Consider the following 26276-nt stretch of genomic DNA (forward strand, 5'->3'; position numbering starts at 1 on the left):
AATGAATATTGGGCTTCCCTGGTGGCGCAGTGGTTGAGAGTCCGCCTGCCGATGCAGGGGACACGGGTTCGTGCCCCGGTCCGGGAGGATCCCACATGCCGCGGAGCGGCTGGGCCCGTGAGCCATGGCCGCTGGGCCTGCGCGTCCGGAGCCTGTGCTCCACAACGGGAGAGGCCACAACAGTGAGAGGCCTGCGTACCGCAAAAAAACAAAAAATTAAATAAAACAAATGAATATTGGAAGTTTCAGCAAAGGGATAAAAAATACAAAGAAAAACAAAATGGAAATGTCAGAACTGAAACCATAATAAAAATCTCACTGTATGGGCTTGAGAGGAGAATGGAGACAACAGAAGAAAGAACTGGTGAACTTGAAGATATAGTAGAAATTCTCCAATCTGAACAATAGAGAAAACAGATTGGAAACAGACAGACAGACAGAGCCTCAGTGACCTGTGGGAGAATAACAAAAGATCTAACACTCTTGCCATTGGAGTCCCAAAAGGGAAAAACAGTGTGGAGCTGAAAAAAATACGTGAAGAAATAATGGTTGAAAACTTCTCAAATTTGGCAAAAGACACACCTTCAGATTCAATGTCAAAAGCATAAGCCAAGGAAATCTATGCACAGACCATCATAATCAGATTTCTGAAACTAAAGACAAACTCTGAAAGCAGGCAGAGAGAAATGATTCACAGGAAATGGACTGCTCATCAGAAATGATCATCTGATTTCTCACCAGAAGAAAATGGTGTATTTTAAGTTCTGAAAGCAAAGAACAGTCAACTCATACTTTTATACCAGTGAATATACTCTCTTCAGGGATGAAGGTGAGATAAAGACATCTCAGATGAAGAAACACCAAGAGTTTGTCACCAGCAGTCTTGCTGTAAAGGAAGTGCTTCAGACAGAAGGAACCTGGAATCAAGAGTCATGGAAAGGGGAAGGATACGGGAAAAGAATGGACCATACCTTTCCTCCTGAGTTTTTAAAATTACGTTTGACAGTTGAAAGCAAAAACGAGGATCCTGTCTGATGTGGCTCTCGATGTACAGAGGGCTGGTATTTGCGACAATAAAGGGGGTGATGGGGCCTGACTGGTGGTAAGATCCTCACATTCCACTTGAAGTTGCAGTGTTGACATGAGTTGACTGTGGTAAGTAAGGATACTGAAATCCCTAGAGCAAACACTAGAAAAAGTACCCAAAGAGATACACTGAAAAGCTAGATTAAAGTGGAACACTAAAAAATGTTCAAGTAACCCAGTGGAGGCAGGAAAGAGGAAACCGACGGATAGAAAACAAATGTGAAATGGCAGGCTTGGCTCCCGACACAGCAACAATTACAACAAGTGCAAACACTCTAAACCCATCGGCTAAAGTATCACAAGATGGATTTCAAAACTGCCTAGCTACATGCTGCCTACAAGAAATTCACTTCAAATGCAATGATGGAGGTGGGTTAAAAGAAAATGGACAGGGACTTCCCTGGTGGTGCAGTGGATAAGACTCTGCGCTCCCAGTGCAGGGGGCCTAGGTTCAATCCCTGGTCAGGGAACTAGATCCCACATGCATGCCGCAATTAAGACCTGGCACAACCAAATAAACAAATAAATATTAAAAAAAGAAAATGGACAATAAAGATATACATGCAAGCGCCAATCAGAAGAAAGCAGGACTGGGACTTCCCTGGCGGTCCAGTGGTTAAGACTCTGTGCTTCCAATGCAGGGGGCTAGGGTTCTATCCTTGGTCAGGGAACTAAGATCCCACATGCTATGCAGCATGGCCAAAAGAAAAAAAAAAAAAAAAGAAGAAGAAGAAAACTGTACTGGCTGAATTAGCATCAGACAGTAGACTTGAGAGGAAAGAAAATTACCAGGATGAAGAGGAACAGCACATAATGATATACAGGTGAATTCACCAAGAAAACATAAACGTATATACATTGAACAACAAAGCTTCAAAATACACTAAGCAAAAACTGATAGAATCATGACAAAAAAATACAGATTTGTATTACAATAGGACTAGGAAGAAACCTTCTTAATCTGATTTTTAAAAAGTAAATATTAAACTTTAAAGTGTTGAAAGTTTTTCTCTGGGATCAGGAAGAAAGCCAGCTATGATCAACATCATACTAGAGATTCCACTCAGGGGAAGTAACACAAGAGAAAAAAGTAAAAGCTATCAGCACTGGAAAAGACAAAAATAAAACGTCCACTATTTGGGACAAGATGACTAGGTGGGTAGTGTGCTGCCTGCCCCTTCCTTTCCTTCCTGAACAATGGACCCATAAACGATCAGATGGGCGGTGGCAGGAGGTTACCCTCTGTGGGCAATCTGCCTGGGGGCTGGCGGCCCAGCAGGCGACGGTGTCAGGGTGGAGGGCAGCCTGGTTTGGCTGTCAGAGCCCGGGAGGGCCTGGGTACAAGGGTGGGGCCTCCATGTGGGGAAAGGCCTCCATGCTAGGGAGGCTGCTCACACCCAGGAACTGGATAGAAGAAGTAATGTACTGAGGAGGTCGGGAGCCAGGCTTCTCGTTGTCAGAAAAGGAAGTTAAGAGTAATGAAAGTGGAGACTAGAACAAGCCTGTGATCCTGGACCAACCACAGAGGAACAGACTGACGGATAAGTTTGTCTTAAATTAAGACCTTCCGATGCCTCAGGAGATGGATCCAAAAAAATATTGCTAAGATTTATGGCAGGGTGTTCTGCCTATGTTTTCTTCTAGGACTTTTATGATTTCTGGTCTCACATTTAGGTCTCTAATCCATTTTGAGTTTATTGCTGTATACGGTGTTAGGGAGTGTTCTAATTTCATTCTTTTACATGTAGCCGTCCAGTTTTCCCAGCACCACTTATTGAAGAGGCTGTCCTTTCTCCATTGTATATTCTTGCCTCCTTGGTCATAGAATGAAATTTTGCCATTTGCAACAACATGGATGGACCAGGAGGGCATTATGCTAAGTGAAAGAAGTCAGACAGAAAAAGACAAATACTGTATAACACTTATACGTAGAATCTAAAAAATACAACAAACTAGTGAATATAACAAAAAAAGAAACAGATACAGAGAACAAACTAGTAGTTACCAGTGGGGAGAGGGAAGGGGGAAGGGGCAAGATAGGGGCAGGGGATTAAGAAGTACAAACTATTATGTATAAAATAAATAAGATTCAAGGATATATTGTACAGGAGATGGCCAACTGTGCTGTGTCAGCAGGAACCAGAGCAACGGCTCTCATGACTGCTATTGGGAGAGGAAATGGTGTGAATAGTCTGGAGACAGTCTGACCATCAACCAAAACATACTGCAGCTCAAAAGAAGCCAGACAAGAGTACACACGTATAATTCCACTTATATGAAAACTCAGCCACAGGGTAAGGAGTCAGGACAGTGGCTGGCTCAGGAGGACAAGGGGCTCCTGGGATGGCACGTTTGTAACAGCTCCTCGGGCTGTGTTACTAGACAGTCAGTGGACAGAGCACATGACACGACACAAGGATTCTCACCGGTGGTGTCTGTGGAGGCCAGGACACTGGGTTGAACACCAGCACAGGACGAGGTCGTCTTCGAAGGATCTAACACATCTTCTAGTTGTTCCTCCAATGTTTTCAATTTATGCTTTAGAGTTCGCATTTCTGCTTCAAGGGCCAGAACATAATCTTCCAAAAAACCCAGTAAACACACAGGCACATACGTTTACACTCTCACCCTTTATCTACCACCCTCGCCCTCCCCTGCCCGACCCTCATGACTGTCCCATGCTGTCTGTGTGATAGCCTCCCCTCCAGAGACCAGCTCGCCATGCTCTCCGAGGGGGCCCCAGGGTCAGGAGCAAACACACACCCTCCTTGACGCACTGACACAACCATCTCATCCTGAGTGCAGCCGTCTCAGGCGCTGCCCCTCCACTCACCACACCTCGAGACCCTGCTCCAAATAGCATGGGGCTGGGTGACCTTTGGGGCTTGGATGCTCCCCTGAGGAAGGGTCTGCTCCTCTAGCCCCACCTGCCCACTCCAGGACAGCACAATGCCAACCGAGCCCCTGGTCCAAGTCTGGCTCTGGTTTTTAAGTGTGTCAAGTGTGTATCCTTCACTTTTCCCTCCACTTACGAATAAAAAGTTTTTATTGTATATAAAATATTTGACTTAAGACCCTTCCCTTGGAGGAAAAGCAGCTGCCATACTTTGAAGTAATCTATCAAAGGGGATGTTCACTTGTAAGACTCCAAGTGAAGCCTATTGTGGACCCAGTAGAGATGGCTCCTCATCCTCCCTCTCTCCCTCTCCCTCTCGCTCACCAGGTACAGCTGAATCAGCGGCTGCCTTTGGGTCAGGCTGGTTTGTTTGTGAGGTCTCCCCTCCTAACTGGGCAGAAGGAAGAATCTGATCACTTAGAGTTTCCATTTCTTTCCTCATTTGTGCAATAACATTTCGCAAGCTTCTGTTCTGCTCTTGTAGCTGCTGGATCACAGTAGATGGAAAACTTTTACTTATTTCTTCTTCTTGATGCCTTACAAGCATCTGTCAAATACGGAAAAAAAAAAAAAAAAGAAAGAAAAGAAAATGGTTACAGCCAAGGACCAATGATTCCCTTGTGCACTGAGGCCGGCTGCATCTGCGTCCACCTGCCCCCTGTCCCTGCTCCCCGTCATCTGTCCTGGAGGTGGGTAATGTTGACAGAAGTATGAAAAAACTTTTTCTTCTGTGTTTCGTAAAGACAAGACCACTATTTTTCAAAGATAACTTTTATTGAGAAATTTGGGGACCCTTCCTTTTTAGTCAGAAGCCCATCATTCACCCATTAGAGTGGCAGTTATAAAAAAGACGATAACAAGTGTTGCTGAGGATGTGGAGAAAATGGAATCCTTATGCACTGTAAAAGGTAAAGGTATGCAGTGGCTTGTAAATGTAAAATGGTGCAGCTGCTGTGGAAAACAGTCTGGCTGTTCCTCAACAAAGTAAACACAGAGCTATTATATTGACCCAGCAATTCCACTCCTAGGTATAGACCTAAGAGAACTGAAAACATACATACACACAGAAACCTGTACACATGTTTGGAGCAGCATTATTCATAGTAGCCAAAATGGAAATACTCAAATGTCTACCAACAGATGATGGATAAGCAAAGGGTAACACTGTGAAACATTACTCAGCCAGAAAAAGGAACAATGTTCTGACACATGCTACAACATGGAAGGACCATGAAGATATCATGCTAAGTGGCAGTCAAGGACTTTAAAGCAGTTCCCATAAATATACTCCAGGATTTAAAGAAAAACATGAACATAAAAAGAGAAATGGAGGATATCAAAAAAGAACCAAATAGCATCTACAGAGATGGAAAATATATTGTCTGAAGGAAAAATTCACTGGCTAGGATGGGATTAAGAGCAGATCAGACACTACAGGAGAAAAGATGAGGGAACATAAACACAGAGCAGTTGAAAGTATTCAAACTCAAGCACAGAGTGGAAGAGGCCAAAAAGAACAAATAACAACAGAGCTCTAGTGACCACGGAATAATGTGAAGCAGACACTCACTAACCCAGATCATTGAGGGGGACAGAAAAGGATTCAGAACTTGTTGGCAAAAAAATTTCCAATTTGATGAAAACGTAAGTCCACAGATCCAAGAAGTTCAAGAAACCTGAAGCAAGATAAACACACAAAAAGTCACACCAAACAGCACATCATGGTCAAATTGCTAAAAAACAATGATAAAGAAAATCTCTTAAAAGCGACCAGAGGAAAAAAAGACGCATTATGTTCCTGCCGAAGAACAAATACAAGAAACCGACAACTTCTCATGAGAACCAATGAAATCTAGAAGACAATGGAACTATATGCAGAAAGAAAAAAAAACCTGTCACTCTGAGTAAAAATCTCCTTCGAGGGCTTCCCTGGTGGCGCAGTGGTTGAGAGTTCGCCTGCCGATGCAGGGGACACGGGTTTGTGCCCCGGTCCGGGAAGATCCCACATGCTGCGGAGCAGCTAGGCCCGTGAGCCATGGCCGCTGAGCCTGCGTGTCCGGAGCCTGTGCTCAGCAATGGGAGAGGCCACAACAGTGAGAGGCCCGCGTACCGCAAAAAAAAAAAAAAAAAAAAAAAAAAATCTCCTTTGAAAATGATGGCAAGAGAGACTGCCTTTGACCATGAGGGATTTGCTGCTACAGGACTTGCCCTCTGGCTGTAAACAACTAAAACACCAGACAAATTCTATGAAACCAACTGTCTTCAGACACTGCCTGTACAGAACTGGGTGCCAGAGAGGAGGGAACAGAGGAAGGGAGCCTGTGGCTTGCCTAGTTCTCTGTGTCTGGGCCCAGTACAACCCAGCTCTGCGGATGTTTGCTTGCAGAAAGCACCAGGCTCCTCTCCTCTACGGCTGCCCCATCAGCACACTAACCTCCAAACAGGCAGGAAGGAAGGTCCTCCCCTAGGAAGCAGCACACGCTCACTCCCCACTCAAGGCCCAGGTCCCATCCTGAGACTTTCTGACTTTCCGACTGGTTGCTGGATCCTGCTTACCAGCAAAGCAAACCAGCCGGGCTTGCGAGGACCTTTGACCAGTCCTGCTGAGAAAGAACAAGACTATGTGAACACAACGCGAGTTTCTAACAAGTTCAGAGATGCACAAACATGCCCATGCAGCATTACAAGAATCTGTGCAAATGATCCCAATGGCCATTAGTGAGAGAATGATGAAGTAAACCATGGCATGGTCATACAATAAAGTATAAAACCATTTAAGTTGCATTTTTTAAGAATTTTATTTTTTATTTATTCTTTCTGGCTGCGTTGGGTCTTTGCTGCTGCATGCAGGCTTCCTCTAGTTGTGGCGAGTGGCGGCTACTCTTTGTCGTGGTGTGTGGGCTTCTCATTGCAGTGGCTTCTCTTGTTGTAGAGCATGAGCTCTAGGGTCATGGGCTTCAGTAGCTGCAGCACGTGGGCTCAGTAGTTGCAGCACACAGGCCCTAGAGCACGCGGGCTTCAGAAGTTGTGGCGTGGGCTCTAAGCGCGCAGGCTTCAGTAGTTGTGGTGCGTGGGCTCAGTAGCTGCGGCTCACGACTCTAGAATGCAGGTTCAGTAGTTGTGGCGCACAGGCTTAGCTGCTGCGTGACATGTGGGATCTTCCCGGACCAGGGCTCAAACCCGTGTCCCCTGCATTGGCAGGCGGATTCTTAACCACTGCGCCACCAGGGAAGTCCTGCATTTTTAAAGAATTTTAATGATGTGAGAAATATTTATGGAAACTTTAAAAAAGAATTAACGTTATATAGCATGACCTGAGCTATATGAACCCAGTATGGGCATAGGAACATACATGAGATATGGAGATACAGGTGGCTAGAAGGAAATACACTAAAACATCTGAGCGTCAGACAGACACGATATGTTTTCTTCTCTGTTCCAAGCGATGCCGGCTCACATCTGCAGAGCTCACATCCACCCGCAGTGGGCCAAGCCTTCCCAGGGGTACCCCTCACACAGATGAGGAAACAGAGACGTGAGCTCTCGGGGTCCACCCGACCACACACAGCCACATGCTGATGACAGACACGCACATGGCCTCCACGGGTTTGACCCGGCCACGACACTCAGCCCTGGCATTGAGCAAGCACATGACACACGCTGTCACCAACTTCCCACTAAGGCACCACGGGGGACCCAAGAGGTTCGGCCAAGGAGGAGTTGAGCTGGGGTGAACCTTGGGCCCACTTGACTCCAGAGAACACTGTGCTGAACTAAAATTGTAAAATTTCTGCAGTGGCCACATATTACTTTTACTTTCAGAATGAAGCTATTTCTTCTGTTACCCATAGTTCCCAGCTTTTCAAGCCACCACTGGCTCCGCTATGCACCTGCTGTCTCCTTCCAGCCACTGCTCTGGCCCCACTGCTCCTGCTGCAAACACCCGACCTCCCTCTCTGTGCCCACTGGGACATTTCCCACCTTCTAAGTGGCAGAGCCTCAGGCTGCTCCCACTCAGGCAGACAGCAGTGTGGCCGGGGCCGTGAGTGTGCAGCTGGCTGGTGCTCCTCACGTTCTCCCTCTGCCACCTGTGGGGCAGGGACCACTCCTCTCAGGTCCTCAGCTTCCTTGTCCTGAACAACAGGATCCACCTCAAAGCCGCAGTGCAGCCCAGTTGCATGACGAATCCTCTGTCCCTGCGGCCGTGGCTGCGTCTCTGCTCTGGTAGTGCCTGCCCGACAGTGGTGCCTTGGTCTCCATGGGGTGATCACCACGGCTCTGCTGAGGCTCCGTGCTCGGAACTTGTACCAAGTGAGGGAGAAGATGTGGCCAAAGCCTAGAGTTGGTCCATCTCAACAGTGGAATCTGTGATGGGCTCATCAATCCCTAGGAAGCACAGTGTCTTGCTCCCTGGCAGCCTCTATTTCTGACTTCAGTGTATGACAGATTCCCTCACTGCTCCTACCTTAGTGTTTGCCAAGGGCTCACCCCTGCAGAACTCAGCACCAACTGCTGCCCGCCCACACCTGCCGCTTTACCAGGTGGTCACATCCTTAACCTGTTCCCAGGATTAAGGCCCTGTTGGGGGAGCACAGGTGTTTTGCTATTATCTGCAGGATTCAAAAAACGTCATTCCATTGGGTCAGCCAGGAACTTGTGCAGCATTCTGCCCCACCCTGGGTCCTGGCTTGGAAGCCACATCTCTGTCAAGACCGCCACACCAGCTCACATTCGCAGGTGCCTGGGATGCTGCTCTGCCGCGTCCCACTCGCCTTGTCTCTGGGGTCCCATGGCCGGGCCCCTCCATACAGGACAAAGGTGTGCATCTCCCCACTCAGCATGGGATGGGCGGGGCACTTGTTTCTGACCCCTAGACCATTTCTAAAGCCCCTGTTTACTTAACAAGGCAACCAGCCATGAGAGGCCTCCCTGACCAGCCGAGCTGGTGCTTGGAGACAAATGTCTTCTTTTAATTGCCAGCCTGGGGGGAAAATACAACAAAGAAAAATTGGGGTGGGGGCTCATTGATAAAAAAACAAAAGGCATTTGTTTTCTCTGTGTGTCCTAGGGAAGGCACCCATGCAGAGACCACCTGCTGTGAGCCCCCAGGACCACAAGTGACTCTGGAGGCTGGGGTCGGCCACACCTCTCCTCCTGGGAACACCGGTGCTCCCAAACCTGACCACTGGCTGATGGTGAATCTCCCCAGGGGCTTGTTAACAGATTTGCCTTTTGGAGCTCAACCCCTAAGGCATCGGGCCTAGTAGGTCCTGCTGGGACTCAGAGGGGTGTGTTTCGGAAGCTCCTGAGGTTTCTGAGGGTGGCCAGATTGGGGGCTGCGCAGTCACCTGTGCAGAGAGGACAGTCACTGCCCACATAGCACGGCTGGCAGGAGCCCACCTCCACCAGGTGAACGCTAGGTCAACCCAGTACCAACTGCGGGCAAGTGCCAGCCACAGAGGTCGCAGCGAGGCCCCAGGGCCACCTTCCACCCGCAGTGAGCACGAATCCTCCCAGCAAGGACACATGAGCTACAACCTGCACTCCCGACAGTCTGGCTGAGCACACATAGGCACAAGCAGGGTCGGGTGGATGCCAGGAGACGCAGCTTGTGCCACATCCATCCTCCCTCTGCAGGTGGACAGCTGGACAGGTGGGAAGAGGCCAGCACCCCTGGAAACATCCTTAGGATTTCAGTGGCTCCATTATCCTGGACGACCGGGTAAGTGACTTTCCACAAATGGACAAAGATCAGACTACTGAAACAATGGGCCATTGAACCAGGAAGGTCATGTCTGAGACAGGCTGGGGCTAAGCTCTGCTGGTGCAGCTCTGGAAGGCACTTCTCCTTGTGGGTTGCCCAGATTTCCTAGCAGCCCGGTGACAGGGCTTCCCTCTGGAGCCCTGGATGGACGGGGGACAAGGCAAGAGGCAAGGCAAGACATGGGCTGTGTTCACTGTAATGCCAAAGTCTAGGCATGTGCCAAGGGTCCCCCTCAGTGGAAGCAAATGCCCTCTCTGCAACTCTGAGTCAAATCCTGCCACTTCTGGTTTCAGGTTTTACTGGTGCTAGTCCTTGGCACCCCTCAGCCCGCAGACACAAGGCTCCGCTCTCTGCCTCTGTCATCACGTGGCCTTCCTCCTGTGTCTGCCTTCACGTGTGTTCTTTTCTAAGGACACCAGTCCTATTGGGTTAGGCCCACCCTGCTCCCATGTGATGTCATCTTAACTAAGTCCATCCATAAAGACTCTATTTCCAAGGAAGGTCCCATCCTGAGCCACTGAGACCAGAACATGTCTTTTGGGGCCACCATTCAACCCGCAGGCATCCCATAGTCAGTATCAGGCTCTGGCCAGTGCAAAGCAGTAAGGAAGTCTGTGCTTTATGAGAGGGACGGCCGTCGTCGCATGTTGCATGGCTTACTCACCACGTGTGAAGAAGTGTGTTTTGGGATAAAGCTTCAACCTCTTGGTTCTTTGTGTTACTGTCTGCCACGATGCATTATCTGAATGTGGGGGTTTTTGATATTTCAGATGCTGAAGATACAAAGATTGAGTGTAGACTCCCATTAACTGGTTGAGGGCAGCCTCACCCTTGTTTGTGCAAACAGTCATTTTAAAAGAAATAGGGCTGAAAAGACCTGCCTCCAGTGCTGGTTCTATTTGGCATATTTTCCCTCTAGCTGGGGGAGTGGGTGTCTCCAAGAGGCTTGGGAGGAAGGGCCAGTGGGGAGGCTCAGCAGGGGGTGGCCCCTCACCTGCGCCTCCTCCTCAGGGTGGAGCCCGCGTGTCCACAGCGCCTGCACCGCCTGGTCTCTCTCTCGGGTCACGGCCTTCAGCACCACCTCCTGGCCACACAGCACCCGCTCTGTCTCCTGCAGCTTGGCAGCAACCTGGGGAGAACACAGACTCAGTTCATCCTGGGAGGATTACAAGGAAGCCGTGCCACCTTCAGGGTCCAGACCAGCTCCCCATCCTGCTGAGAAGCAGACGGCAGACACTCGGGTGAGAAACCCCAGGAAATACGTGGCCATCAGAGCCGGCAGAGCACAGCAAGCGCTGATCCAGCTCCAGAGGCAGCTGCACCGGCCGTTAGAGAAAGGCTACGGGCAGGGACTCATCTTATCACTTTAAGTCCTGTTGTTATAAATCAAACTGCTCAGTGAGGCTGAGTGTTTTCAAACGCAAAGGATAACTCCGTGAGGGCCCGCGCCGGGCTCCAGGCACCTCAGTGGACGTTCCCAGCCCTTCCTTCTGCAGAAAGAAGTCGGACAGCCCTGGGGAGCAGAGACCTGGTCTCTGGCCGCGGTTAGGCCCTGAATCAAGTCCTCAGCCCGCCGGTGCTGCTCCCGCTCGACACCCTCGCAGCGGCGCTGCCAGTCCAGCTCCAGCTGCACCTTGTCACGCTCCAGGCTCTGCTCCCTCTCTGCTGCCAGAGACAGCTGCTGTCTGTACCTGCGGGGGTGAAAACCACCAGCTTGAACGTTTTCCTGAGGTCCCTTTGGGCTGTGACGTAGCTGAGGTGGGAGGCACCCCTCCTGGGCCCCCAGGCCGGCCGTGTTCACGGGCTTGGCTTACACCTTCGCACAGGCCCAGGTTCAGAGAGGAGCAGGCGGCCGGGTCTCCCGATACCGAGAAACCCAGCACTGTGGGAGAGGAGGTCAAACTCAGTAAGAGGAGACAGAAGGAAAGCCAGCAAACTCAGACAAACGAGACAATGGCTGCACTAGAGAAACGCGAGAGGGTTCACGGCAGAGCAGACAGAGCTGGAGAGTCAACAGTGCGCTGAAAGGTCAAACAGAACTCAGAAGCCCAGCGTCCATCTACCAGGGGGTTGGGAGAAATCACAATGGAAGGAGGACATAACCACAGAAATAGGAGGAAATCCACCATGGCTGGAGAGGGATGTGCGCCTTCTGCCTGAAAGCTTCCGAGTGCTGGACAGGAGGGGCTTCAGACGCCATGGGGAAGGTAGAGACCGCCGGCTGGGATGGAAGAAAAGTGCGTGGGGGCGTGAACCGGACCCGCACGAGGCTTCTCGTCAGCCACACAGAGCAACGCAGGGCGAAGATCGCTGGGAGGCCTCTCCCCCGGTGGGCAGGGCTGTGACCAGGGCGGGATGGTAACACCTTCTACAGGGGACACCGAGTAAGGCTCCGTCCTGCCCACTGCAGGGAGATTCTCCTGCTGGCCGTGCTGAGAGGACCACGTGGCCGGGACAACCCCGGCTGACAGCCGGCAAGGAAACAGAGACATCAGACCCACAGCCGCTGGAACTGACCTCCGCCGACAACCTAGATGAGCTGGTAAGGGGAGCCCGAGCCTCAGAAGACAGGGCAGCCCGGCCGACACCTTGATTCCAGCCGAGTGAGACCCACTTACTTGGGGGACCTGGCTGCCATAGAAACAGACCCTCAACAGAGGTGATGTAATTAGCACAAAAATACTTTAAAACAGCTACTGTAAATATGTTCAGAGATTAAAGGCAACCACACACACAATGAGGAGAGAAATGAAAAGTGAAATGTCTGAAATAAAAAACCCACCAGCCTTCCTGGCAGATGAGACCTTGTTAGGAAAGCCTTAGAGGCTATCAAAAGAACATCAAATTAAAGCAAAGGAAACAGAAGAAAGACAATAATAAGGATAAGAGCAGGTATCAGTGAAACTGAAAACAGAAAAACAATTGAGAAAAATCAATGAAACCAAACGCTGGCTCTTTGGAAACGTGTAGAATGGATAAATCTCTAGCTAGACTGATGGAGAAAAAAAGAGACAATACAAGTCACCAGTATAAAGAAGGAGAGAGGACACTGCTACAGATTTTACACATATTAGAGGGACAATAAAGAAATACTATAAACAATTTTATGCCAATAAAGTCAACAATTAGATGAAATGGACAAACTGATTGAAAGATACAAATTACCAAAAGCGACACACACACACAAAATAGAAAACCTGAATATCCAAATCAATATCCAAAGAAACCAGACACAAAAGACTACAAACGGTAGGATTCCACACAGATGAAATTCCAGATCAGGAGAAACCCACAGTGACAGAAAGCATCCCGGCAGGTGCCGAAGCGTGAGGGGACTTCGGGCAATGGAAGGGTTTTATATCCTGACTGTAGTAGTGGTTATACTGCATATTTATGTACATATTTGTTGAGATTCATCAACTGTACAGTTAAAATTGGTACATTTATTATATTTCAATGATTTCTCAAGAAAGAGAATATTATCTTTAGCCAAGTGCTCATTCCAACTGATAGGAAAAGACACTAACAGTCAGACAAAAGACCTCAGAGGTGATTCCTGACACAGGACCAAATGGCACACACACCTTTATAGCCCTGGTGCAGACCGAGAACCGCACTCTGTGGGAAAGGCCTCCTCTGACCACCCACCCCGTCGCCCCATCCTCATCCCCTTCCCCCACGACATGGTACCTTCCAATGTCCTGCTGGCATCTGGCCAGCTGTGCCTTCAGCTTCAACTCTTCTTCCTGAAGTGACTGAACCTGAAGGTCTTTGGAGATCATCTCCTTGGAAAGTTGAGCAATCTGGGCATCCCAGCCGGATCTTAGAGCTGATGCATCTTCCCGAAGTCTAAACAAAGAAGGGAAGCTACGTGAATGTGGGCGTGGTTCTCACTCGAGCTCTCTTTTACAACAAATACACACACACACATGCACGCAGCCCTCAAAGGAAATGCTACAGATCAGGGTCTCTTTCACACTCATCAGGGCAGAGACTTCCTTGCCTAGATTAAGAAATGGTCCTACCCAAGAAGAAATATATACCCATCCCTCCCACCAACCCAAGCATCGACTAACAGAATGCAGAATGCCAAGCCCACGCCAGGTGCGCGGGGAAATGTATGCCAGGGCATGTCTCTCGGAGCCAATGGTTTTGAACCAGTGCCATCTGACTCACCTGGGCACCCCTTGCCATGCCCGGCACAGCCCTTCCACATAGAGACATTCAACACATATCTCTAAATTGAACAGCAAGATAAGGTTCTACAGAAACCCTTTACATTCCTTGGTAGAATCACCAAAAATGTGATAAATCTCCCAAGAAGAAAAACTTTAGAAAAAAACACCTAAAGATATTGACTAGAGTAGCCATGATATTAACCACACAAAGCTCTCAGGGTGGTCACCCTATTTGCAGCCCTGGCCTGTTTCCCTCCTAATCTGCACTCAGCATGCTGTGGGGTAAATGCTGTGAGCACTCACTGGCCACTGCCCAGAGCCACAGGCCCACAGGTGGGCCACAGAGTGTGGTGCAGAGGTGGATGAGCCGTGGGAAGGCAAATGGCTGTCAGCCGATAAGGCCTTGGATCAAAGTCCCGAGTGTCGCTGCCCTGAGCCTCAGACAAAGCTCCATCCAAACATGGGCAGAGATGGGAAGGAGAAGGGAGCAGGTTCCCTCGTGGAAAGCTTCTTTAAACATTTCAGCTTAAACAGGCCTAAACGCCAAGGCTGGTGTGCTGGGTTTTTTTTTTTTAATAATTAAAAAAATGTATTTATTCTTATTTATTTGGTTGCGCCAGGTCTTAGTTGCGGCTCGTGGGCTCCTTAGTTGTGGCACATGAACTCTTAGTTGGGGCGTGCATGTGGGATCTAGTTCCCTGACCAGGGATTGAACCTGGGCCCCCTGCACTGGGAGCACAGAGTCTTAGCCACTGAGCCACCAGAGAAGTCCCTGCTGTGCTGGTTACCCTGGCCTGTTAGGAACCGGGCCGCACAGCAGGTGGTGAGTGGCGGGGAAGCCAGCGAAGCTTCGTCTGCTGCTCCCCATCGCTCGCATTACCGCCTGAGCCATCCTGCCTGTGACCCCCAGGCCCGAGTCCCTGCCTGAGGAGCCCTGTGCTCTCCATTCTCTCGGGCACCCCAGCGCCCTAGCAACGCCTGGCACAGACATGCGGTGGCAGGGTGGGGCTCTCTGCTCACAGGCCGACCCCGCTGCAGCAGGCAGGGGATGGCTTGCGGTCGAGCCAGGATTATTATCATTCTGAGTAGCAGAGTTCTCTTTTCACAAAAGACTGCAGCGAAACCCATTTGGGAAAACGCTTTAAAGACCAAGGTGGGAATGAAGAAGGGGAATGACTATGGGAAAATGTACAAAACCTCACAGCCCAGAAGAAAGCCATGCTGCTCAGTAAAGCGTCAGGATTCTTCAGCTCTATTGTTCACTTAGGAAAATGCACCCTCTTTGAACCTGCCTGGAAACATCATGTAATAAAAGTGTCACATTTTCAAAGGATTAAGACATTTCAAGTATGAAATTTCCAGCATTAGTCTTAGCTATGGGAAAAGGTCATTTTTCTTTTTTGTTTTGTTTTTTGGTCATTTTTCTTAATATAATTTTTTAAAGTTTTTTAAAAAATTTATTTAATTTATTTCTTATTTTTGGCTGTGTTGGGTCTTCATTGCTGCGTGTGGGCTTTCTCTAGTTGCGGCGAGGGGGGCTACTCTTTGTTGCGGTGTGCGGGGCTACTCTTCATTGTGGTGTGCAGGCTTCTTATTGCAGTGGCTTCTCTTGTTGCGGAGCACAGGCTCTAGAGCGTGTGGGCTTCAGTAGATGCAGCACATGGGCTCAGTAGTTGTGGCTCGTGGGCTCTAGAGTGCAGGCTCAGTAGTTGTGGCTCACGGGCTTAGTTGCCCCATGGCATGTGGGATCTTCCCGGACCAGGGCTCGAACCCGTGTCCCCTGCATTGGCAGGCGGATTCTTAACCACTGCGCCACCAGGGAAGCCCATATAATTTAAACAAATTACTTCTAGCACAATATGTCCAGAGTCATACTGACTCTTACCTAAAATAAAATAGCTCGTCCTAATATCACAAGGGGCCACAAAAAGTTGGAAACTGCAAAACTTGTCCAGCTAAGACACAGTGCTGGTGTCAGAATGGGGGCTGGAGCTGTTCCCCTCCGGGTCTGCCCAGCGCCCTCTCTCTGGGGCGGCACCTGTTCTGCTCCCATGTAGTTGTCGGGGTGAGAAAGTAGCAGGTGGGGGCCCAGGAACCCGTGACAAAGCTGGCCCCCACCCCAGGCACCGACCTGGAGCCAAGTCCACGCGGGGAAGTGTGTGCGGGCGGGCTGGTTGCTCACAGCATCCGGGCTTCACCCTGGCTGTGCCCCGCCAGACACGTAGCCCTGGAGCCTCGAGTGCCCCATGTCTGACGTGACAGAGGGAAATGAAAGGCTCTCCTCCGATCTGTGTGTCGCTGGAAGACGAAAGGACACGATGCCTGGCCTGCCCTGGAATTCCAAAGCACTCCTTCCCCTCTACCTACTCATTGGCAACTCTGCTCCGAGGCCGAAGGACATCGGCTAGGAGGTACTTTGTAACTGGACCTTATCTGATTTTCTGGGTGGGAAAGGGGAGCAGCTGGTGGCCCTGGGAAGTCGACTGCCCAGGCCTCACACATCAAGCAGGACATCCATTCTGAGCTTCCCATTATAGTCCCTGATCAGGTCCTTCGTGATTCCATGTGTGTTGGGCTTCCCCAACTATAAGAGAAGGTGCTGGAGCTCGAGAACCATATTTTTAATTCTAACGAATTCCCACGAGATGATCTGCACACAGCAGCGGCTTTGCATGTGTCCATGAATGGGACCCTGGTTCGTGCTCCACTTTGCCAAGACCAAGCCAGCACAAGCAGGCCTGTGTTCTGGAGAGCAGAGAGCTCGCCCTCACTGAGTCCTGGCCTCTGACCAGCATTTGGACCAGCGCTGTCCAGCACTGGGCCATGGGCCACATGGGGCTCCCAGGCATGTGGCCAATCTGAATTGAGATGTGCCTTCAAAACTTAGCACCAAAAAATGCAAAATACCTCAATAATATTTTTTTCAGGCAAGTTTAGTCATCCTTCTTCATTAATAACTTTATATTGATTACTTATTAATGATATGCAACAAGATGGCACTTTGGTTAAAGTAAGTCCCCTACATATGAACCTTCAGGTTGTGAAGTTTCAAAGATGTGAACGTGGAGCTTACTAATGAAGACCTGATGGAACTGGAGACCCAGAGAAAGGACGAAGAGAGACACGAAGATGAAGAAGTAACTGAAGAACTGAAGAGATTCACGACGCAGGAAATGGCAAGGGATTTTCTTTATCTGAGGAGGCACTGTTAGTATTTGAGGCCCAGGACCCAAACGCAGAATGGTATACGAAGGTTGCAGCAGCCGTTCAGAATGCAATCCAGTGCTACTGTGTCATCTATGGTGAGAAAATAAGAGCTACTACCCAGACATCACTGGATCGTTTCTTTAAGAGGGTAGATAGAATTGAATCCAGCAAGGAACCAGAACCTGTACCATTGAGGTCAGGTGTGGATGAAACTGCAGCTTGCCCTCTGTCTCCAATTGCTGATGATCCTTCAGCTCTACCATCTCCCACCTCATCTCCCTCCTCCAGTCAGTAACTCTTCTTGCCTGTTCACTCCATGCCAGCCCCTGTATGCCAGCTGTTGTACTGTACTACTGTACTTTTCAAGGTACTGGGCTGTAAGATTAAAAATGTTTTATTTTTTGTGTTTGCTTGTTTTTTATGTATTATATGTATGAAAAGTTATTATAAACCTGTTACAGTACAATACTATATAGCCTATTGTGTTAGTTGGGTACCTAGGCTAACTTTGTTGAACTCATGAACAAATTGGACTTAGGAACGTGTACTCGGAATGGAACTCATCCATATGTAGGGGACTTACTGTATACTGGGTTAGATATAATGTTATTGGAGTTAATTTCTTTTTTTTTCTTTTTCTTTCTTAAAATATTTATTTATTTATTTGGCTGTGCCAGGTCTTAGCTGTAGCATGCGGGATCTTTTTAGTTGCGGCACGCAGGATCTTTAGTCGCATCATGTGAACTCTTAGTTGCAGTATGTGGGATCTAGTTCCCTGACCAGGAATTGAACCCGATCATTGGGAGGGTGGAATCTCAACCACTGGACCACCAGGGAAGTCCCCTGGACTTAATTTCACCTATTTCTTTTTGCATCTTACCTCTGGGTACTAGGAGGTTAAAGTGCCATGTGGCCCCATCATATTCCATGTGATAGGTTATATACTTGCACAGACACACACGGTTCTCACAACACTGTCTCAGGTCATCATTTCTCTACTCCGCCATCCACAAACCAATGTCTCAGGAAAACTATCATAAACAGGCCCAAAGAGACAGCAAGCTCACAGTATGGGCCGTTTTGCTGCTGATTTGTAAAGAGTATGTCTGGGTATGAAAAGACACTGATACAGACACTAAGACTTCTCCTGGGAACCCAATGATGCTGCTTGTCATGGCCACTTGACTGGTCCCACGGAAGAACAGGAAGGGACGCAAGGGTGGACATGACAAGAGGTGAGAGCAGAGGAAGGAGGCCTGCCCGCAGGAAGCTCTGTGCACCCGGATATTGGGATCTGAGTCGCCATCCGTGAGAAGGGCCCAGGGAGAGCCTGTCCAAACGGAGGAGTGGCTGGGGAAACACACGCCCATCAGACTGAGCTGCCTCACCCCTCCAGCTACTGCTGCCTGCGTTTAACAGATCAAACAATAAAACGTGTGACTCTAAGGAAGCTATCCTGAATAAACTTTAACTTCCTGGTATTTTATAGTTTAAGAGCCATTTTCCCCGTAAGTAGAAATATAACTTGGCAGGGAATTCTCTGTAAAAAAAAGAGACAGAAATATTTTCCAAACAAAGGAGAAAAGCCAGTTGCTAAACAGTAGGCTCTACAAATGACTTATTTGTCTTAATTGTCTTCTGTAAACACAGCTCCTCTAAAGATCACTTCCTTACTGGCCGCCAAAAGGCTGAGTTCAATTATGACTCCAGTTACAGTGGTCCTTTGCAGACACCAGGCACAGTGGGACAGAATGGCTTACATGTCATGGCCTGGTTACGATGCCGAAAAAGAAAACTGGGTTTAAAAAGAAACTAGTTGGGGCTTCCCTGGTGGCGCAGTGGTTGAGAGTCCGCCTGCCGATGCAGGGGACATGGGTTCATACCCCGGTCCGGAAAGATCCCACATGTCGCAGAGCGGCTGGGCCCGTGAGCCACGGCCGCTGAGCCTGCGCGTCCGGAGCCTGTGCTCCGCAATGGGAGAGGCCACAACAGTGAGAGGCCCGCGTACCGCAAAAAAAAAAAAAAGAAAGAAAAAGAAACTAGTTGGGAATTCTCTGCAGCCCAGTGGTTAGGACTCTGTGCTTTCACTGCCGAGGGCCTGGGTTCAATCTCTCGTTGGGGAACTGATTCTGCAAGCTGCACAGTGCGGCCAAAAAAATAAAAAATAATTGTAAAGAATGGTTTTTGATTTAAAAAAAATAAAAAGAAACTAGTTTATGGAGAAATTGGAACCTTTGTGAAAAATGGTGCATCCACTGTGGAAAACAGTTTGGCAGTTCCTCAGAAAGTTAAACATAGAGTTACCATATGATCTACAACTCCACTTCTGCGTACATACCCAACAGAACTGAGAAGAGACTTGAGCAGATATTTGCTCACCCACAGTCATAGTAGCACTAGTCACAGCAGCCAAAAGGTGGAAACGACCAAAATGGCCATCAGCAGATGAACTGATAAACAAAATGTAGTTCTATACAAACAATGCAACGTTATTCAGCCTTAAAAAGGAAGGAAATTCTGACACCCGCTACAACATGGATGAACCTTGAAGCCATCACACTGAGTGGAATAAGCCAGTCACAGAAGGACAGACACTGTAGGATTCCACTCATGTGAGGTCCTTAGGATAGTCAAATTCACAGAGACAGAAGGTAGGATGGTGGGTGCCAGGGACTGGGAGAGGGGGATGGGGAGTTACTGTTTAATGGGCAGTTTTAGTTTTACAGAGAAAAGAGTTCTGGAGACGAATGGGGTGATGGTTGCATAACTGTGAATGTACTTAATGCCACTGAACTTAAAAATGGCTAAGATGGTAAATTTTATGCTATGTGTATTTACCACAAATAAATAAATGCATATATTCATACATACATCCACACATACTAACCACATACTTCCAAATAAAAGAAAATGAAAAAAGAGAATGGTTAAGAACAGTGACAGGGGGGCTTCCCTGGTGGTGCAATGGTTAAGAATCCGCCTGTCAATGCAGGGGACATGGGTTCGAGCCCTGGTGTGCAAAGATCCCACATGCTGCGGAGCAACTAAGCCCGTGTGCCACAACTACTGAGCCTGTGCTCTAGAGCCCACGAGCCACAACTACTGAGCCTGCAAGCCACCACTACTGAAGCCCGCGTGCCCTAGAGCCCGTGCTCTGCAACAAGAGAAGCCACTGCAATGAGAAGCCTGAGCACCGCAACGAAGAGTAGCCCCCGCTTGCCGCAACTAGAGAAAGACTGTGCGCAGCAACAAAGACCCAACGCAGCCATAAATAAATAAATAAAATTAAAACAACAACAACAACAACAGTGACGGGAGCTGCAGGAGTGACTCCCAACAGCCTGTGCCCACTTCCCTTCATCTGCAACAGGTTAACTAGGCAGCCAGGCCCTCAGTCGCAGCTCACTTGTCAATGGCGGCATCCTTCTCCTTGGTGGTGTCCGCCTGCCTCCACTCAGCCCTGCGGAGCTGCACCTCGAGGTTCTCGCAGTGCACCTGCAGCTCCAGGGCCCTGGCCTCTACTGCCTGCAGCTGCTCCACATGGGCGCTCTTCGCTGCCATCAGCACCGTGTCCCTCTCCCTGGCCAGACGGTCCAGCTCCTCATGCCTGAAACACAGCGAGGTCCCCAATGGCTCACATAGGCCCTGCTCAGGACCCCCAAGCCTAGAACCTTCCTCATTCTGCAGGAGTGCTGCACGTGTGTCCTCCTGAAGGGAACTCTGCCCGCTTCTCTCTTCTCCTCACTCCTCACACGAAAACACTGACTGAGAGATTCTCAGACGCCGGGTCCTGGCCCTCCCGAGCTCACAGTCCATGGGAGAAAGACCCCAGAACATGTGCTTCAGTGCAGGGCCACCAGCAGAACCCGTGCCGACTCGGGAAGCAGAAGGCAGGTGTAAACTGCCCTCGCCTCGCAGCTACCCCATTTGCTGGGCTGCTTTCGACCCGTAACCTGAGGCTTCCCAGAACTGGGGGCCGCGGGACGCAGGCTGCAGGTCTGTCTTCGCTAGAGATGCCAAACCTACTGGAACTCTGTCAACAGAACATTCGTCTCGAAAATACACTGTTGGGTGTCCCTGATAGCTGACATGATGTCCATGATGTTTTATGCTTTTATTCTATTTGGTTTCAATGAAGAGTAAAAAGACCTAAAAAATGTAATTCTACATGATTTCTTTCAGATTCCATCAGCTTTGTTCAATGAGATGGTTAAGCCTTATTTAATTGAGTTGCATGCTGTACTTTTCATTCCAATTACAATCAATCTTCATCTTACTCACCTTGCAAACTGTTCAGTATTTTCCACCTTCTAGAAGCAAAAAGCTATACTCATGCCAGTTGCTATACCCATTAGTTTCTGGCAGGATATACCTTTCTTTTTCACCAAATCACAACAAAAGTTTGATCATGACGGCTAGGGAAGGGAGGGAGTTATTTCTGCACTGCATTATTCTGTGACCATTGGTTAGTTACTTTCAAAAGGCAAACACCAAGACTCCAGGGCATGGACACCCCAGCCCACAACAAGGAACCAAGGAACACAGGTTTCTTGTCACCTTGGCTCCGTAAATAACACCACCTGGGCTGCACATGACTCTGCGGGGTCACGCGGTGTGTGAGGACACAGAGCATCTGTGTGCACCCTGCTCCCAAGACTTGTTTCAACGGGTCAAGTATATTGGCTCTAAGTGTCAATCTGGACGGCTTTCAGCAATTCATTTTACAAGGTGTGTTCTGTAATTCTCAGTGTTTTGATGATATTCCTCCAAACACACACAAATATACTAATTTGAACTGAAAAGTGAGGGGAGACCCTGGAAGAGCAGGGCTGACCCAGCTAACGGTCCCATAGAAGGGCTGGGTCTGCCCCCAGGGGGATCAGGGAACGTTTTCCCTACGCTGACACTGGAGCCAGAAACACTCACTTCCTCCTAAACGTCTCCTCTTCTTTTTTCTTGGTGAGCTGCACAGAGTGAAGTTTACCCTCTAAGTCTTTTATTCTGAAAGAATCAAATATTAGTGGAAAAAGCAGGTAAGGGGCTACAGCAAAGCCGGCCTGGAATAAGCCAGAACAGGCAGATGCCTCCAGGCTGGAGTCCAGACCATGCTAAACATCAGGCGCATTGGCCACATCCGCCCACAGGGAGATGGGGAGACTCCGCACCGGGCATCCTTCACGGCAGCCAGGTCCCTGAGTTCCCAGTCTCTGTGCTGCAGCCTATCCTCCAGCTCTGCATTCACCGCCTCGGTGCTCTGCAAGGACTCCGCAGCCTTCACCCCGGCCTCTCTCAGGGCCACGAGCTCTTTGTTCAGCAGTTTAATCTTTGAAAGAGAAGAATTCAAAATAAGGATATAAGTGGAACAAACTGAGGTGTTAGAGGTAAGCCTTACCATTTTATCAGAACTGGGAGAGAAGGAAAACTGGAATTTGAGAAGCAATAAAACAGTGAGTCTCCTCACATGCTCCCACAACCTTGAGAGCACGGGCCCCGTGTGAGCCCCTGTCGTACCCCAGCACCCGACTCGGGCATGATTTGCATACTGGAATCACACAGCCAGATGGAGGCTGTAAGAACGTGGCTCCCTGCTGAGGGACCCCACTCACACCCCAGCCACACACTCACTTTTTAAATAGCTTCTCTGGGCCTCAGCTTCCTCGACTATAATGCGGAGGTGATGGTACTGCTGCCCACAGATCAGTTCTGTGTATAACCTGTGATGCCCTCAAGGGGCAGGTGTTCAGGGGACCAGAACCGACTCGTGGCAGCTGGAGACGGGAGTGGGGCATGCCCTGCCCACCCACCCCTGTCCCTCGCTCCTCTCACAGGAGCGCCCACTGCACTGTGAGGCACAGGTTGGCCCTGCACGTCCCGCCTGCCCTCTCTCCCCTGGTGCTCAGAAGTCCTCAAAGTGGCCTCAGGGCGGGGGGGGGGGTGTCACTGTGAGGCAGCCCCAGCCTCAAGGTCCTACTGGCCCTGGGTGCATTCCTCCAGCGGAAAGTCAGGGAGACTCCCGCAGAGGGGTCAGGCAGGGCTGGTGCTGCCCCCTGGACTGCAGCCCTGTGGGGAGGCTGGCGGCCTAGAGGAGGGACCTTGCCGACCACTGGTGCAGGGTGTCGATCTTACTACTAACACCTGGCTGGACGCTGCCCAGATGTGACCAGCTGGGGCAGCAGGGCCGGGCCAGGCGTCAACCCTGCTTCCTTGTCCCCGGCACAACTCCCCCTCCCCTCCAGGCTGCTCCCTGTCTCGGTGCTAAAGGCCAGGCACGCGTGCTCCTCATGTGTGCCCTGGCCATGTCGGGGCCAGTGCTTTAGAGAAGTCCTGTTCACCGAGGGAAGCCAGCACCACGGCTGGGAGCACCAACTGCAGACAGGCCTCCTCCTGAAAATAGGGGGATGAGTGGCACCTCCTCACAGGCCCATTCCAAGGTGTCACGGGAGTACACAGGCCAAGGACAGAGTTTGCGGGGTGTCGGTTTCTCCTGGGGGAGGCACTTCCTCAAGGTCAGGTAACTAGACCCGGACTGGTGGCACCAGCGTTCCTCTGGCTGGGCAGAGTGGCTGTCACTCCTGACCGGGGCCCTGGCAGGCACAGTGGCAAGCATGTCACCTGCATGTCACCCCCAACTCTGTGTGGCAGAGACCGAGGCCCATGTACAAAGAGGGAGGCCTTCATGTGAACCCTAACTCGCAAGGGGCTTCTCACTTCTGCTGAGGAAATGATCACAGTCCGAGGGCGCCCTCTACCTTGAGCTCGTGCGCTAGGACCACATTGCTCATGCTGTCGGCCTGCAGGCGGAACGCATGCTCCCGCTTTTGCATTTCAGATTCAAACTCCTGGAGCAGCTCCTGGAACAAAAAGAGCTGGTGGTGAAAAGAGCACGGCGGGGCCAGCAGAGACCCGCAGGCACGCTGAGGGCAGGACGGACGCAGAGGACCTGGTGGAGGACGAGGTCAAGAGTGGGACTGGGACCTGTAACACTGCATGAAGGACATCGGAGGGCTCTTGTTCCCACCGTGGGCATGGGTTTGTCCCTCTCCCCTGTGGTCCTGTGGGGTTTTGCTCTGCACAGACAGAGCTGCTAGTGGACCCACAAGGAGAGACACCCGGCCCATGAGCTCAGAAGCCCCCCTCCCAGCGGTTTTGTTGTTGGTTCCGTCTATGTCTCTAAAGGACACGCCACCCTTCCCTCCGCGCTACCTGCCGGCTTCCTGAGCAGCCCCACCCCCCACCCCCGACACGGGGCTCACGGCTCCACTCCCCCGGCTGTGGAAGCCTCACCCACGGGCTGAACCCAAAAGTCCACAAACTATTACAACAATAAAGTGACTCACGGCTCACCCAACAGCGAACGATTATGACGGTTCCCATCTCATCATTTCTCCCGGAGTTTTCAATTCTCTGTCTCTCTCCCCGCCCCTTCTCTGTCTGGTTCTCTCCTGTTTCCTGAGTGGTGTCCGCTTCCCAGGACACACCCCATAATGTGACCCTTTCTTCTCCTGGGGTGTGGTCCCTCCAGGGCCCTCAGTCTCCATGCCCATCTGGTCCCTCCCTGGGCTGCCTCACAGCCAGCATCCAGGCCCGAGACTCACAGCTCCCCTAGGCGGTCCTCGGTATTCCTCGATGCCCTCTTCCTCTCTCCTGGTTTACTCCTGCTGAAAAGGACCTCCTTCCCCACCTCAAGAGCTCCCATCAGGGTGAGAGGCCCGCGATCCCCTGCCCCACTCGGCCTTCTCCCGGGGGGTTGGAGTGGGAGCTGCCCTCGGTTTCCCTGCCCCCTCTCTCAGAGTCACGGGCTTCCAGGTGAGGCTGCCAGCTCAGCCCTGTGACTGGGGCCACCCAGTCCTGGGGACCCGCCCAGCTCAGGCCCCCATTCTCCTGGCAGCCTCCTCCACTCCGTCTCTTGGTTCTCAATGTTCTGAACTCAAAGGGGAAACAGAGGCAGCTAAAGGCTGACCCCTCAGCCCCGACACACAGCCACGCTGCACAGGGCTCGCTCAGTAGTTACACTCTAGTAACTTCCTGAGACGCTGTCACCCAGCCAGAGGCATCCACACCCTCATGCCCCAGGGTCCCGGGCTTACACCTCTTCCCCCAACAGCGCTGAAGACCCTGTCCCGTGTCTTCTGTCCCAAGCTGAGGTTGAGGAGTTTGGGCCAGGCTCTGCCTCTACAGGTTTCCTGGACGTTTGCAGCATCCCCTCTTTGTTCCTCTGAAACCCCTTTTGCTCGTGGCTCTGGGGGCCCTTTCAGTCTGAAGTCCTCACCCTGAGAAGTGGCTATGATGTTTACTTGATAGTCTGACACCTTCCTGTTCTCTGCTGTATGTTTCTGGAATTTGTATTGTTAGATGAATCCTGGATTTATCCTCCATGTCTCTTAAATTCTCTCTTGGATTTTCTGTGTCTTTTTTCCATTTTCTGAATTAATTTCTTTATATATACTTTTATTTTTTAAATTTTAAATATTTATTTATTTATTTGGCTGCACTGGGTCTTAGCTGAGGCCCGCGGGATCCCCGTTGCTGCATATGGGCTCTTAGTCATGGCATGGGGGATCTAGTTCCCTGACTAGGGATTGAACCCGGGCCCCCTCATTGGAAGTGTGGAGTCTTAACCACTGGATGGCCAGGGAAGGCTCTATACATACTTATAATTGTCAAAATTCTTTCTTGTTATGATTGGCCCTTCCTCCTGGCATCCTGAGTTATGGATGCAAAGTACACCCCTGGGGGCACTGATCTCAGGAAGCCTCCACAATGTGCCCTTAGACACTGAAAATGAAGATATAATGGGATGAGTGGCTGGCTCTGTCCCCACCCCATTCCCAAGAGGCTCAAGTTCTCACCTTGGGGGAACGACACAGGAAGAGCCTCATGGGAAGGAGGGAAATAGCCAGCCCCTGCCCTGGGAGCAGGAAGGTGGCTACTCTCCTGGCCCATCCTCCAGGACTGGGCTGACAGGAGTTGCAGGATCACTGGCACCGCCTGCGGGGCCCAGGAGGCCACAGCACCAGAGCTGCCCACACAGACAACTAGACCAACACGGACAACCGATCGCCATGCCCGGGCAAGCCTAGCACGGGCAGGGCCACACGGGCCACCGTGCTGCCTCACACCTGAGCTGATCACACGGCGGTGGGTT

The 26276-nt window shown here is 50.3% G+C and overlaps 1 protein-coding gene across 1 annotated transcript in view; it reads right to left on the reverse strand.

The window, feature by feature from the left end:
- The window catches only part of CCDC57 (coiled-coil domain containing 57), a 107916-nt gene that overhangs the window by 60801 nt on the left and 20839 nt on the right, over positions 1-26276 (reverse strand). Inside the window, exons 4-12 of the mRNA XM_081219963.1 lie at positions 23881-23982; positions 22297-22454; positions 22058-22132; positions 20538-20738; positions 13437-13595; positions 11275-11437; positions 10741-10875; positions 4307-4529; positions 3496-3665 (exon numbers count right to left, since the gene is read on the reverse strand). Of these exons, the coding sequence (XP_081076089.1) occupies positions 3496-3665; positions 4307-4529; positions 10741-10875; positions 11275-11437; positions 13437-13595; positions 20538-20738; positions 22058-22132; positions 22297-22454; positions 23881-23982 (1386 nt within the window). The remainder of the gene's footprint in view (positions 1-3495; positions 3666-4306; positions 4530-10740; positions 10876-11274; positions 11438-13436; positions 13596-20537; positions 20739-22057; positions 22133-22296; positions 22455-23880; positions 23983-26276) is intronic.

The sequence above is a fragment of the Mesoplodon bidens genome, assembly GCF_964165515.1.
Source record: "Mesoplodon bidens genome assembly, chromosome: 19".
NCBI classification, from domain to species: Eukaryota; Metazoa; Chordata; class Mammalia; order Artiodactyla; family Ziphiidae; genus Mesoplodon; species Mesoplodon bidens.